Below are 13,858 nucleotides of genomic sequence, written 5' to 3' on the forward strand. Positions count from 1 at the left end.
AACATATGGAGGCTAAACTGATTGAAATGAAGGGAAATGCACAGGAAACCAATAGTGATGGAAAGAAACTGGGACTCAAATCAATGGAGTGGATCAGAAGGAAGAACAAAACATCCAACCAGAAAAGAATAAAGAAACAAGACTTCAAAAAAATGAGGAGAGGCTTAAGAACCTCCAGGACATCTTTAAACGTTCCAACATCCAAATTATAGGGGTACCAGAAGGGGAAAAGAAACAGCCATGAGTGGAAAACATATTTGAACAAATAATAAAGGAGAACTTCCCCAGTCTGGAAAAGGAAATAGACTTCCAGGAAATCCAGGAAGCTCAGAGAGTTCCAAATAAATTGGACTGAAGAAGGAACACACCAAGGCACATCATAATTACATTGCCCAAGATTAAAATGAAGGAGAGAATCCTAGAAACAGCAAGAGATAAGGGGACAGTCACCTACAAAGGAGTACCCATCAGACTGTCAGCTGATTTTTCCAAAGAGACCTTACAGGCAAGAAGGGGCTGGAAAGAAGTATTCCAAGTCATGAAATCCAAAGACCTACAGCCAAGATTGCTTTATCCAGCAAAGTTTTCCTTTAGAATGGAAGGACAGATAAAGTGCTTCCCAGATAAGATAAACTCCTTGAATTCAAGGAGTTCATCATCACCAAGCCCTTATTATATGAAATGTTAAAGGGACTTATATAAGAAAAAGATAAAAAATATGAACAGTGAAAGGACAGCAAACTCACAGTGATTAACAACCACACCTAAAACAAAAGCAAACCAAGAGGACAACTAGATCAGGAGCAGAACCATAGAAATGAAGAACATATGGAGGGTTAGCAACAGGGGAGTGGGAGGAGGAGAAGGGGGGAGAAGGTACAGAAAATAGCATAGACAGTAGGTAGAAAATAGGGCAAGGGCAAGAATAGTAGGGGAAATATAGAATCTAATGAACTTGAGACATGTGGTCATAAACTAAAGGGGGGTGATGGTAGGGGAGGGGGTGTGCAGGGTGGAGGAGAATGAAGGGGGAAATAGAACAACAACTGTAATGGTATAATCGATAAAATATATTTTTTAAGAAAGAGAATGAGAGGGGAGAGAGTGCCTAAAACAATTTGGTTTCAGTCCATTTCAGTACAATTCAGCAAGCATTTATTATCTATTATATGCAAGAAAGTATATTAGGCATGTCACAATTCCCACATTTAGGAATTGTGATCCATTTAGGGTATATGTGTATTAAGTAGCAGCAATAGAGTTCACATTCTCCAGGAAGGTGGGGATAGGAAAAAGAACATGGCATCACAGACCCCCTGAAGGACAGCAACTCTAGAAGGGAAAAAAAGCATAATAGATTTTTATATTATATGAACATAACTGTCCATTCAACTAACTTTTCTTTGCAAGCAAGGCTGCCGGGCCTCATTGTACACAGATCATACGTCGAAAAGGAGACATATGAAACAGTGAGATGACAAGTGGGTACGTGACCTGAGGTTGTGCACCTGCCACTTACTGGTGAAACGATGGTTGGTAACATGAAGTGTCTGTGAGGAGCTGGCACATCAAGATCCATTGAGGTTGTAATGCATTTGTTGCTTTACATAGAAGAGTAATATAATTTCAGTATCTATGCTTTATCAAAATGTATTTAAAAGTGGCAACTTACAGAAACATAGCTGGCATTAATGTAATCTGATCCTGGAATACTAGCATCAGCTATCAACTTCACTCTGTTATTATTATCTAGAAAAAAATATAAGAAATCAATAGTATTCAATTTTAAATTACCCCTACTTTTTTACTGTGAATGTCATACAAAGATGTTCATAATATAACATTCCACATTACAGATGGGTATATGACTAAAGTAGAAATTCCCTCTTATCCCATAGTTCCACTACCTAGCAATAGTTACTATTAATATGTTCCTATGTATGTTTGCAGAAGGTTTTGTACCTACTTATAAAAATCACAAAAGGCATGATATACATTCCATTCTGCAAACTGTTTTCTTCATTTACCTGTACCATTCCGTATCAACATAAACAAAGACACCTAGCTCATTATTTTAAAAAGCCATGTAGTATTTCACTCTTTGAGTATATCGTGTGCAAAGATTTAAATTAATCTCATTTTTAATAAAAGGCTGAATAAATATCACAACTTTTGAACATATGTTAAAATGTACTTGTATATTACCAGCAATAAAATTCCCAAATCATATTATACATTTCAAATTTTGAAAGATATTTCCTAATCGTCTTTTAATTATATCAACTCACACTCTGAACAAACATGTTTAAACGATTCTGTTTTCTCTACTTTTATTACCACAAGATATTATTAAACCATTTAATTTATGACCTTATCTTCAATAGATAGAAATTAACATCTGGTAGTATGTATTTTGATCTCCTTAAGAATATGTAAAATTGAGCTCCTTTGATTGTTTATTGGCCATTATAAATACCTTTCTATTAAATGCCTTTTCATATTATATAACTTTCCTATTAAAAATACTTCAGACTAAAAGTGAAAGTTATATGTGCCCTATTGCAGTGTGTGTTAAACTTTTCTTCTTAGTTTGCTGTATGTATTTGACTCTATCAATTTAACTTTAATGTCTTACCATACATAAAATTACTTTTTTGTTTTGGTAATCAAATTTCTCATTTCTTTGCATTATGGCTCTATTATAGTTTCTTTTGTCATTCATGCACAGGTGTTTGCCAACAATATTCTTATTTTTACAAATTCATTCATAGTTTCTTCTGGAATTATAATGTATTTCTCTGCTTTTATTTTAAGTATTTCAACCTTTAATCCATTGGGACTTATTTATTTATTTTACAGAACAAGATAATATCTATCCTTTATTGTTTGTTTGCTTGTTGCCATTTGAAACAACAAATAGTCCTAATTTTTAACATTCCACATTTCTCCTTATTATTCAAAACATTGCTTTTATAATTTACTGGATTTCTCTCTATATATTAGGACTATTTCTGGACTATTTATTCTCTTCTATTAATTTACCTGCCTATTCTTTATTTAATATCAAAATTTTAATTATTATTCTTTAGATTCTTCTAAAGTCTGGAAAAAGTAGATGACTCTCTCTATCCATTGCTTTTTCTTGAAAATATAAAATGTTTTTCTCGAGGACTTTTTTTACCAAGTTGGTACTATAATTGCAATATTCAGTGTTAATTATTGTTAAGTTTTTTTTTTTTTTTTAATTCAATGGTAAGGCGCTCAATACTGGAGGAAAGATGGCTAGGTGGATTTGAGTGTGAGTTCCAAACGATTTGTCCACCATCAGTATTCAGGTGAATTGCTTAACTTCTCTGCTATTTTGTTACCTCTGCTATAATGCATAGCTATATTATTTTTATTTTGTAGAATTGTTTGAGGAAAACTTACATGAGAACTTAATAGTAAGCACTCAGTAAATTTTCTCATTCTTAAAACAAGTATATCTTATGTGTTAAAATGACTTAGCTGTATTACTAGTAATTAATGTGTTACCCAATGGGCTTAAAGTTAGAAATGGGGAATGTTTTAAGCAAATTCATGGCAATGACTATGCCCCAAAGATTTTGAATTTGGGATGACCTACCTATTTTAATGATATTGTGGCTAGTTCTGTAACTAAGGAAGGGAAGCCTCAAGTTTCTATTCACTTGCTACATCTTCGGGTCAGCAATTTTTTTATTCCTAGTGTTGGAGCACTTCTGAAGGTCATTGTGCCTTGTCAAACAGAGATTTGCACATCTCTTCAGCAAGTACTTGTTGCTAATTCTAGTATCTTTAAGCCCTGTAAGCCAATATCTTCTAAAATACACTGTGAAACTTGAAATCCTATTTCCTGTGTTACTCAGAGAAAACAATGCACTTCACTTAGGTGGCTCAAGCTAAAATTCAGACTCTATGAACATTAATTCATTCTCTACGAGAGAAAAAAAAACATTTCTTCAGCTTTATGGTTTCTCTGCAAGCACAATGGGGAAATGTATTTACTCTAAACATCTCATTTGCTTATTCTGTGTGTGTGTGTGAGGGGGTGGTAGGTGGGGTGTCCTGGACCACAGAGGTGACAGTGCCTTTTAACCCAGGCTAGGGAAGGGCTTGTTATCCCCAGACCACAGGCTGCAAGGGTCTATTACTAAATCTTACTCACTCAGAAAGTTAACAATTTCTTAAAAATAAGCAATCTGTTGATTACTTACAATCATTTTCTTGCATTTTTCTTGTTCCACTAAAGTGATTTATGTGAATATTTCCCCTGACCCTCACAATGGCTTTAAGAGACAGACAATGAGCAATATGTCCAGTCGCTAAGTCAGAGGGTAAAAAGGATCACAACGCAGAGTGTTCAGCTAGAACCCATGGCTTATCAGCCTTTTTTTACTATACAGTGGGAAGTATGTATTAGTTGAACTGATAAATTATTCTAATAACATTCTTGAAAAATATAAAATTTTACCTAACAAAATTATTTCTCATAAGACCTTCAACTCTGTAAGAGGACAGTTAAGAAAAAGTTTTCCCTTACAAGTCTGTTAAGGGCTATTGGATGTAGATACATTATTTGAAGAATTGCCAATAGGTTTTCAGTACCGAAATTAAGAAAACAGAAAATAATTGGATATTACCCATTTGACCCAAGCAAAGAAAAAAAAATGCATGAAGTGTCCATTCTAAAATCCCAGAACATCTTTGATTTACAACATAAGTTTATCATTACCAACTATTTTTTCATCTTAGCCTCCGGAATGAAGAGTTGGGATGATCGTAATCTGCATTTCTCGTTGTTTTAAGGTTGTTCATACAGTCTCATCCACCACTCTTATTCTCTTTTTCATGCTATAAGTAACAAGCTAATATTGTCTGACTTTTTTCCATAGCCATGATGTGAACTCAGATAACGATGCAGGAAAATTTTAATAAAATATTGAAATATCACATTTAAAAATATCTCTCTAATAACTCAAAATCTTACATACTTAAATTAGATACTCTGATACTTGGCAACTAGTTAAACATATTTGATTTACTTATTTTGTATATACTGATATATAATAAATTAATTCAGCCTGCTCAATAATTGTAAATGAATGTCAAATATGATACAGCACGGTCCTTCAATCACACTATGGTTTATTTTCACAGAATACCACTGAGTAAGCATGATGCAGTCTGGAAGGAATTTAGGTCCAGATGAATATAAAAACATGAAAATTTTCATCCTGCTTATATTAATGATGCATCCAACCCAGGGCCACTCTTTGAAAGGGAAAACAAAAGGGCCTGTTCAGAAAGGTTATGGCACAGAAATTTGGAGGTATAAAACATTTCTTGTTTCCTATAATAATGTCTTATTTGTCAACTGCTCTGAAAGTCATTTACTTATGATTTGTTTTGTTCCAGAAGGGATTTTAGGATTAAAACTCTGTATTTTCATCCTATTTTAAGTCTTGGGAATTAGGAGATTCCATTAGGGTACCACCTCCCATATCATGTTTCCTTCAAATTTTTATTTCCTGTCTCAGTTATCCTCTAGTTCTAGAATATCAGAATTTGGACCATTTTTTCCTATCCACATACTTTATAATTTTACAGTCTGTGATTGTATTCTCCTCTAAGTCCATGTCTTTTTAGACAGTAAAGTTCAATTCTTAAGTTTGGAATTTTCCTCAATATAGGTTTAAACAGGCATAACACAAAGACAAAATTATAATGTTAACTCTAAAATAAAGAATATTTTAAAACTTTAGATTAAAAAAATTGACAACATTGAAAAACATCACAAATTACAGTTTTTATTTCATAGTATAAAAGATTGAATTATAATACAGATAGAAATATGTACAAAATATAACATCAAACATATAGCCATTATTAAGAGTTATATTATGTTTTTATCTTTAATTCTTAAAGCAATAATGTGGTTTCTTTTCTTATTCATTGAAAAACAAAGCCATTTTTATTATGGTAAGGCACAACCCAAATTTACTGTGAAAGTAATTCTGGTAAATATATACATATATATTTATTCTCAATGAATATTTTACAATGTACTTTTTATATTTCATAAGAAAAGCTTGCAATGCTCTTAAGGAAAACTAATGCACAAAGTTACACGTGAACTTTTTCTTTTCATTTGAAAACTAGGTCTGTAGAAAGATGTTGGAGTGTTTTGTTACTTGGGTTAAATTACAAAGCCAAGAAACTATTAGAGCTACAGTTTCTTGCACCTGCATTAAGTGAAACTTGTATGAACAAGCTGAAAACCATGTATTATTAACTTTAATAAATTTAACAAAGAAAAAGAGCTACAACTTGAAAGCTGTTACTAACAAAATGTATTATTATAATTTAATTAATATGCAATAAAATATATTTAGGAAATAAAAACATGTTAAGATGCCTTTTGTGGTCACATTAAAGCATTTCACCGCTAGAACCAGAAACAGTAAATGTACATACATGGTTTGATGTTTGGAAAGCGGTTTTTTGCTCTGTTCCAAGGCAGGTCAGCATCAGTTGAAGAAAGATCCTGAAGAAATTTTGGTAATTCCTGTGGAATGAAGTCATTACAGAGTTTAGGTTGATTTCAGAGGCAAGCAAGAAATTCCACTTAGTAAAACACAATTCTTTTTTCTAAATCCTTTTATTTTTAAATTTAAAACACCTCTCCTAACTGCAGAAACAAGGTCAAATTAACCTTAACGATCTTAGGTAAACCTCCACTGAAAATATAGTAAACAAATTGGTCAGTTGGGCTATTGCTTTCTTGTATAATTTCTTCGTCCTTTGGGAAGCTCTGTGATGTGGCAACCACATTAGTAACCCTTTCCCATATTTTCTTAATGGTTTTATCAGGTCCTCACATAATATTATTTAATATTTTAATGTCTACTTAGGAGGGGAAAGGAGTTCAGTGATTTATTTTTTGTTTTTTCTCCTCAGGCAGTGTGATTTCATGCCTATTAATTAGTACAACACTGGTCAGCTTGAGAAGATGCCAAAGGTCAATCCCTGTGCTCAGAAGACATTTTTAAATTGATTGTAGAATGCAAAGATGCAATAAGAATTATCAGACACAGACGAAGGGTCAGGGTGATCTGTTATTGACATTTTGGTGAAAAGTCATCATATTATCATTAAGAAAGTTGGTGCTAAAAAAAGAAAGTTGGTACAAAAATGTATTCATTACTTTGTTAAGCTGAGATTTACATTTACAAAATTTATAGTTCTCCATTTTAGAGATGTCTCAACTTGCCAAAATCCTTAAACACTATTAAAAACACTTGTTTTTACAATTCATTTAACATTATTATAAGTAATTTATTTTAATTGGGTAATTCTCCCTTCCACCTAATTCTTCCTCAAATAGAAAATCTGGACAGTCTTTTGCAAGCGGATATGTGTTACAGGAGAGGGACCGTGTAAACATCTGAGTTCTGGTGTGTTGGCACCAGAGGCTTAGAAAAATAAAGATTAACTAAGTGAGGAATCCTAGAACAGCTTCCATTTCTCAGGGTTTTGGGAGCATATTTGTAAGAAAAGAACTATATGGGGGAGGGGAAAAGAAAGGTGAATTGGAAATTACCTGAAAAGGGTACTTCTATAATTGTTTCACATCGAAATAGCCACTTATAGATTTAAATGACTCTGGCCTTGATAATCAATACCCAATTGCCAGGCTGACTGTGTGGTTAGTAATGTTACACTTGGTGGCCTACTCTTATCACGGTACAAAGGGCTTCCACCATTGTCCCAACTATTAGTTCTTTCTCCTACTACTTCTTTCCAGTGAGGTCACGGATTGAGTTGCACTGTTTTGCATCCTCACACTTTTTCATCCATTCCCTCTCTCTGGAATCTCTATATTTATCTACTCATTGGATTTCTGTTCTTCTTAAAGCTCACCTCAAAGGACACCTTTTTGTGAAGTATTTTTTGACTGCTATCCAAACAAAGTTGATCCTCATTTCACTAGGAATATCTCTGTCATGACACAGTGCCTTTGTAATTTTTAATGCATGTCTGCAATTCTTATCATAATATGAGCTTCTTTATGGTAGGAATAATTGTCATAATAGCTAACAATTGTGCCAGCCACGATTCTCAGTATCATACTCATTCAGTCATTTTAGCATTCAGAACTCAATGAAGTTAGGTACTATTGTTTTAGATATGAGGACACAGAGGCACCAAGAGTTTAAGTGATTTGCCCAAGGTCACTCAGCTATTAAACACTGAACTGATGTATGTCAATGTGCCAAATACAATGCCTATCACATAGCAGGAGGTTTTAAACATTTAAAGTATAAAGTGAATATAACCTGAATTTTAAGGTTTTTCAAATATATGCATCAAATACACATTTGTTTATTAAAACATAATTTTGCTTGAAAAAACTTAATACAGCATTAGGATAAAAACATTAAAAAGTCCCTTACATATCTACATACATTTATATCATAGTTACACAAAACCTTATATTCATATAAAAATACCCTAAGTTCTTAAAATCATGATCTCCAAAAAAGTTAAACTAGAAAATTTATCAATATAATACATGTGAATATGTTATTAGTAATAAAACTTTTCATCTACTTAGTCATGCATAATGTAATTATATTCGCTTCTATTCTAGTGAAATTACACTTTTCCTCCTGAAAAATTGGGAGTTCTTGCTGTGTAAATGTTAAAGAGAGTTTTATGGTACCACCGATTTTGTTAAGTCCAGACCAATATTACTTAAGAAGCATAACCAAAAAGCTGTAGGAAATACCATTAATCTTCTCATATTTTTTGTTATTATTCCCTCAGAGACTGAAATATTATAATCCTGAATTATTCAAGCTTATTGTTTGATTCTTTGTTTCATAAGTTCAGATACCGTGAATTTCATGAAAAAATATAGAAATAAATTTTTGGTGACATTTAAAAATACGTTTTATTTTCATAATACAAACTAGTCATTCAAGTTAGGAAAGATGGTAACAAGTTTTAAAATAACTCACAGATCTGAGTAGGTACCTTATGCTTTAACATAATTTCAATTTTATAGATATACAAAATATTAAAAGCAACAAAATTATTCTTAACTTTCAAATAGTTTTTAGGTAACAAGTTCTTCACTTACTCTCCATAACATGAAACAACATTATTTTTATAGTAACTTAAAAATTGGCCTTATAAAACACAGGCATTACTTATCTATTTTTTTATTTTTGGACAATTCTGGAAATAACATTATTTTTATAGTTTCTGGAAACATCAATTTCTGCTCTGTGGTTCACCTACACCACAAACACAAACACAGCAGGCAAATATAAATTGGAATTAGTCTCTATATCTAAAATAAGTACTTGAATATGAACTATAATTAGCGTATAACCTGAGCCTCGTATACAAACAAAAACTTGTGAAAACGGCACCATGGTGTAGCACCTACACCGGGATAAGACAGCAGAGCAGAAAGGAGGCCAGGACGCTGTTCCCCAGGAGGTCTGGAGAAGGGCACCTTCTCCTGACACAATAGGTGAATAATTCTGGTCAGGTTGTACCAGAGGCCGCCCAGTGTTACATTACTATCCAAACAATCAACCTGGTAATTGGGTATTGATTATCAAGGCCAGAGTCCTTCATGGTCTTGCTTGCTTAAAATGGACATGAAATGTGACACACGGAACGACTGGAAGTCTGGCAATGTTATGACAACTGCTAGTAACATACCGAAAATTCTTCTTGAAACTTTAGGTTGTTGTTTGTGCAAAGCTCTTCAACATGTTGCAGGAAGGATTTCTTGCTTACCGGCCTCCAAGCAAGGAAAGGCACAAAATGGAGTCACGTTAGATTGGGTTCTTTCACTTTAGCATGGGCACTGGTTAACGAGTTAAAGAACAATGGGCACTCCAAAACCCATAAACCACCCAGCCCCGTAAAGTCATTCTGCCATACTTTCAAAATTTTCTCCTTGAAGTGCACTTTCTTTGTATTGATGATTCAAAACTCCTTCTATTTTTAAGTGGCTTTACGTGAATGATTTAACATTTTAATGAAGAAAGTTTTCAAGTGAATGTAAGGGCATAAAGTTATCATTGAATCCTAAAGCACATAATACCTCTTTGTCATACAGAAAACATTTTCTACATTACAAGGTTTTAGAAGATATAAAATATTGCAGTGACCTCATTCTCATAATGACATGGTTTTTAAACCCCAAGGAGTTTAAATATCCCCGTATTACTTCCCAAGCTAAAATACAGACATGCAGACTTCACCCCAAGAGAGAGAGAAAGCATTTCTCCAGTTACCATGCAATTAGTCATGCTTTTATGATTTATATCCAGCTTGGAGGGTTTTCTAACAAACACACAAAAAAGGAACCACACAGTGAGATTCATCAAATCAGTGAGTCTAACATTGATATTCAAAAAGAAGAAAAGATATTTGACAAACTTACTTGATGGATTTTCTATAACTAAGTAACCTGCAACAGAGATTGTATTAAATACATTATGAGGTAAGGGCATGGCTCTTTCTAAAAGAGTTCTAGATTAAAACAAGAAAAATATAAACCAGTAATGTACAATGTGCAATGCCTTTAACTTACATGTGATCATTATTTAAAATTCTATTTCATTTAAAATATTATATATTATTTGGACCCAAATATAAACAAATAACAATTTGGCTTCTCTTCTCAAGCTAACAAGGTACTTTTCTGTATTGTTAGTCATTGGGAGCAATACATTAAAAATGAGTCACTTTTTAATATATTGCATAGTATTTAGTATTCTAAGAAAGTTAATGGGGATTTGGAAAAATGTTTTCTTTGTCCACAGAGAGTGCTGAAGTAGGAAGAATGGATCACTGAAAAATGACATTATATTGCCTGAGTTTTGATAAGTATATTATTACAACAAAATTGCAATCATTTCAGTTAGTCATATATTTTGTGACAGTTCATTAGTCATTTTTACTCTGAAAAAAAATGAAATTATTTCTAACAACTAAGTAGACTGCACAACACACAAATTCAGAGATGGGCACATCTTTAGTAACACGCTTGTCATGCACAACACATTAGCACTGCACAAACACAGAAGGCACAGGTATGATGAAGTGACACTTACGGCTTATAAAGAGTTTTAAATTTGGAATATTATTGGGGATGCTCTTATTGTATTCCTTCAGTGAAGATTATTTGCAAGAGGATGGGGTTTATATTAAAGGATGAGTGAAATGGAATATTAGATTGAGAAATGTGACATAATGAATATTATGAAAATGGTCACAAAGGGATTGTGTTCAGTGAAGAAAACATGAGTCAAAGAAGTGTCTTTTACTCTAATACAGGGACTGGTGAAGAATATGCACGGTAGAGCAAGTATTATCAAGGAGAACAATAGAATCTGGTGAACGCTGCCGGTGTCCTCGTGCAGAAAGAGATATGTCCCAGTTTCTCAGGCAGGAGCCTGGAGGAGCACCTGGCTATCAAATACAGCATCAGAGAGATCAGGTCTGAGGAATCAGGTAGCAATGTCTGAGCAGGGGCTTGTGGGTGAGTTGGCATTCCACAACACCCTCTCATAATTCTAAGGAGGCAACAGAGAAATCCTGACTCTAACTAGGTGGATGTGGAGATGGCTGAATGGGCTCTTGAATCAGGAATACCCTTGGTTCTGCAACAGGAAGACAGAATCTGAATTAGAGGCCTAGGAAATCCTTCTGAGGTGGCAACAGTAGGGAGAGAGGAAACAATAGGAATTAACTACCCTTCAGCAAAGACCATCAAGAAAAAAAAGACACTATGGACTAGACCCACATTGCCCTATTTCCCCTAGGTGCCTGATATGTATGCTCCGATGCCATGATGCTCCTCAGAAATAGAAATAGAGAGGGACTTAGGGTGGGAAAATCCTAATTAACTGAGTGTCAGATAGAAATAAATGAGATATTAAAATAGTAAATCAATTTCCCTCCTACCAAAAATGGAAATTGTTGAGTTGCATGGAGATCATTTTTAAAGTAACAAGAAACACTTTTCAGTTTGTGCTTGGTGAAATTCAGAGAAACTATATCTGATTTAATTACAGACTCACGGTCCATCTACTTAAGGACAATCAGAATCAGGATTCTCTCATCTACGGCCATACCACCCTGAATACGCCCAATCTCGTCTGATCTTGGAAGCTAAGTAGGGTCGGGCCTGGTTAGTACTTGGATGGGAGAATCAGGATTCTCTCTTTTCCAGAGGATCCAGGATTACTTGAGTATCCAGTTTTGACTGGTAAAATATTTTTACTGCAATATCCAAATCTAAAATGGAACTAGTTTCTGGGTAGCCATCAGTAAGTCATTTGATGAATCAGTTATGTTCATGAAATTCCCAAGAAATGTTACACATGAATAATCATATCAAAATATAAATGAGCAAGAAATAGCTAAAGCACCATATTACTATCCATATCATTCACATCCACGTACTTTTCTTAAACTAATGATCTCTATTCTCATTTAGAAATTAAATTGAATAAAACTTTTTTCTTTGAAGTCAGTTTACTTTTAATGAAAAATGCACAGAAAGTTTATTTTATTTTACTATTTTATTTTGCATTTGAAAAATTTCTCTAAAGATATTAATTTTAAACCATAACTGGCTAGCTAGCTATTGGATTTAAGTAGATATTTGTGAATTATTTCTTTATAAAATACTGTGCCCTTAATGGTTTCAAACACCTGCTCCAACGTATACCAGTCATATTGTCTTGAGCAAGCTACTTGATCTTTCTTAGCCTCAGTTTCCTAATGTGGAAAATGGATTAAAATTATATAAATCAAGCTTATATGTAAAAATGTTCATAAACTTCCTGACTTTGGTAAGCAATACATATATACATGTTAGTTACTATCATTAGTACTACAGTTATTTTCTCTATTCTATTTTGTATAACTCAAGCTTCTCTTACTCGTGCACAATTTCTAATGATATAGAGAATAATTCTGTTCCTATAAGAATATTCTCTCTTAAATTTACTCAAAAATGGGTAGACTAGATTGTGCTAGATTTAGCAGCAAGATTTTATATTTTATTCTTCCTAGCCAAGGTTTCTGCACAGAGTGGTCACAAATATCTAGTCTGCAAATCCAACGCAGATTTTCTAGTTCTCAATTCAAGAAACCTAGTAAAATGACTGTGGTAACGCAGGTCTATACAATCATGTGAAAGCATTCCTAATCACGCCCACCTTCTGATGTCACCCCCACAATTCCCTTCCATGCACTGTTCGAACTCCAGATGCTCTCTTGGCCCTCCCCCCCTCAGTTTGCACCCTTACAGGGCTTTTCTCACAACCAGAGTCTACTGACTCCTTGATAGTTGACTCAAGTGTTAACTCCTCCATGGAATTTTCTCTGTCCTATTACAAAGAAAATAATATCTTCCTTTGGTGAAACCAATTTTCTTAGGACAGATCACCTTCTATCTTGCATTATGGCTGTTTAAGTACACCCATTAAGGACACAAGCATTAAGGTTCATGTATACTTGAAGCTGTGGGCAGGATTAAGACTTGATTTACTGCAGGCCCCTTCTGACCTTATTCACAGTAAACAATGAGTAAATCACTGTTAAGTGTACAGTATGGATGAATTCAGATCAGGATACACAGTAAGCTAAATATAAATGCTCTGATTACTATGAAACTATCTGAATTAGGTCAATTTCTTGTGAAACTATTATGCAATTGAGAATTCTCAGAAGGTCCTTTTCTCAAAGATTTGGAGAATTATGATCACTGTATGTATGAACAAACTGTATAAAGTATAAACAA

The 13,858-nt window shown here is 33.6% G+C and overlaps 1 protein-coding gene across 1 annotated transcript in view; it reads right to left on the reverse strand.

The window, feature by feature from the left end:
* Positions 1 to 13,858, reverse strand: part of PTPRQ (protein tyrosine phosphatase receptor type Q) — a 261,122-nt gene that overhangs the window by 19,937 nt on the left and 227,327 nt on the right. Inside the window, exons 54-56 of the mRNA XM_037042809.1 lie at positions 9,757 to 9,838; positions 6,496 to 6,586; positions 1,673 to 1,749 (exon numbers count right to left, since the gene is read on the reverse strand). Coding sequence (XP_036898704.1) covers positions 1,673 to 1,749; positions 6,496 to 6,586; positions 9,757 to 9,838 — 250 coding nt within the window. The remainder of the gene's footprint in view (positions 1 to 1,672; positions 1,750 to 6,495; positions 6,587 to 9,756; positions 9,839 to 13,858) is intronic.

This window comes from Sturnira hondurensis, unplaced genomic scaffold, assembly GCF_014824575.4.
Source record: "Sturnira hondurensis isolate 20B ecotype Veracruz unplaced genomic scaffold, ASM1482457v3 Scaffold0003801, whole genome shotgun sequence".
NCBI lineage: Eukaryota > Metazoa > Chordata > Mammalia > Chiroptera > Phyllostomidae > Sturnira > Sturnira hondurensis.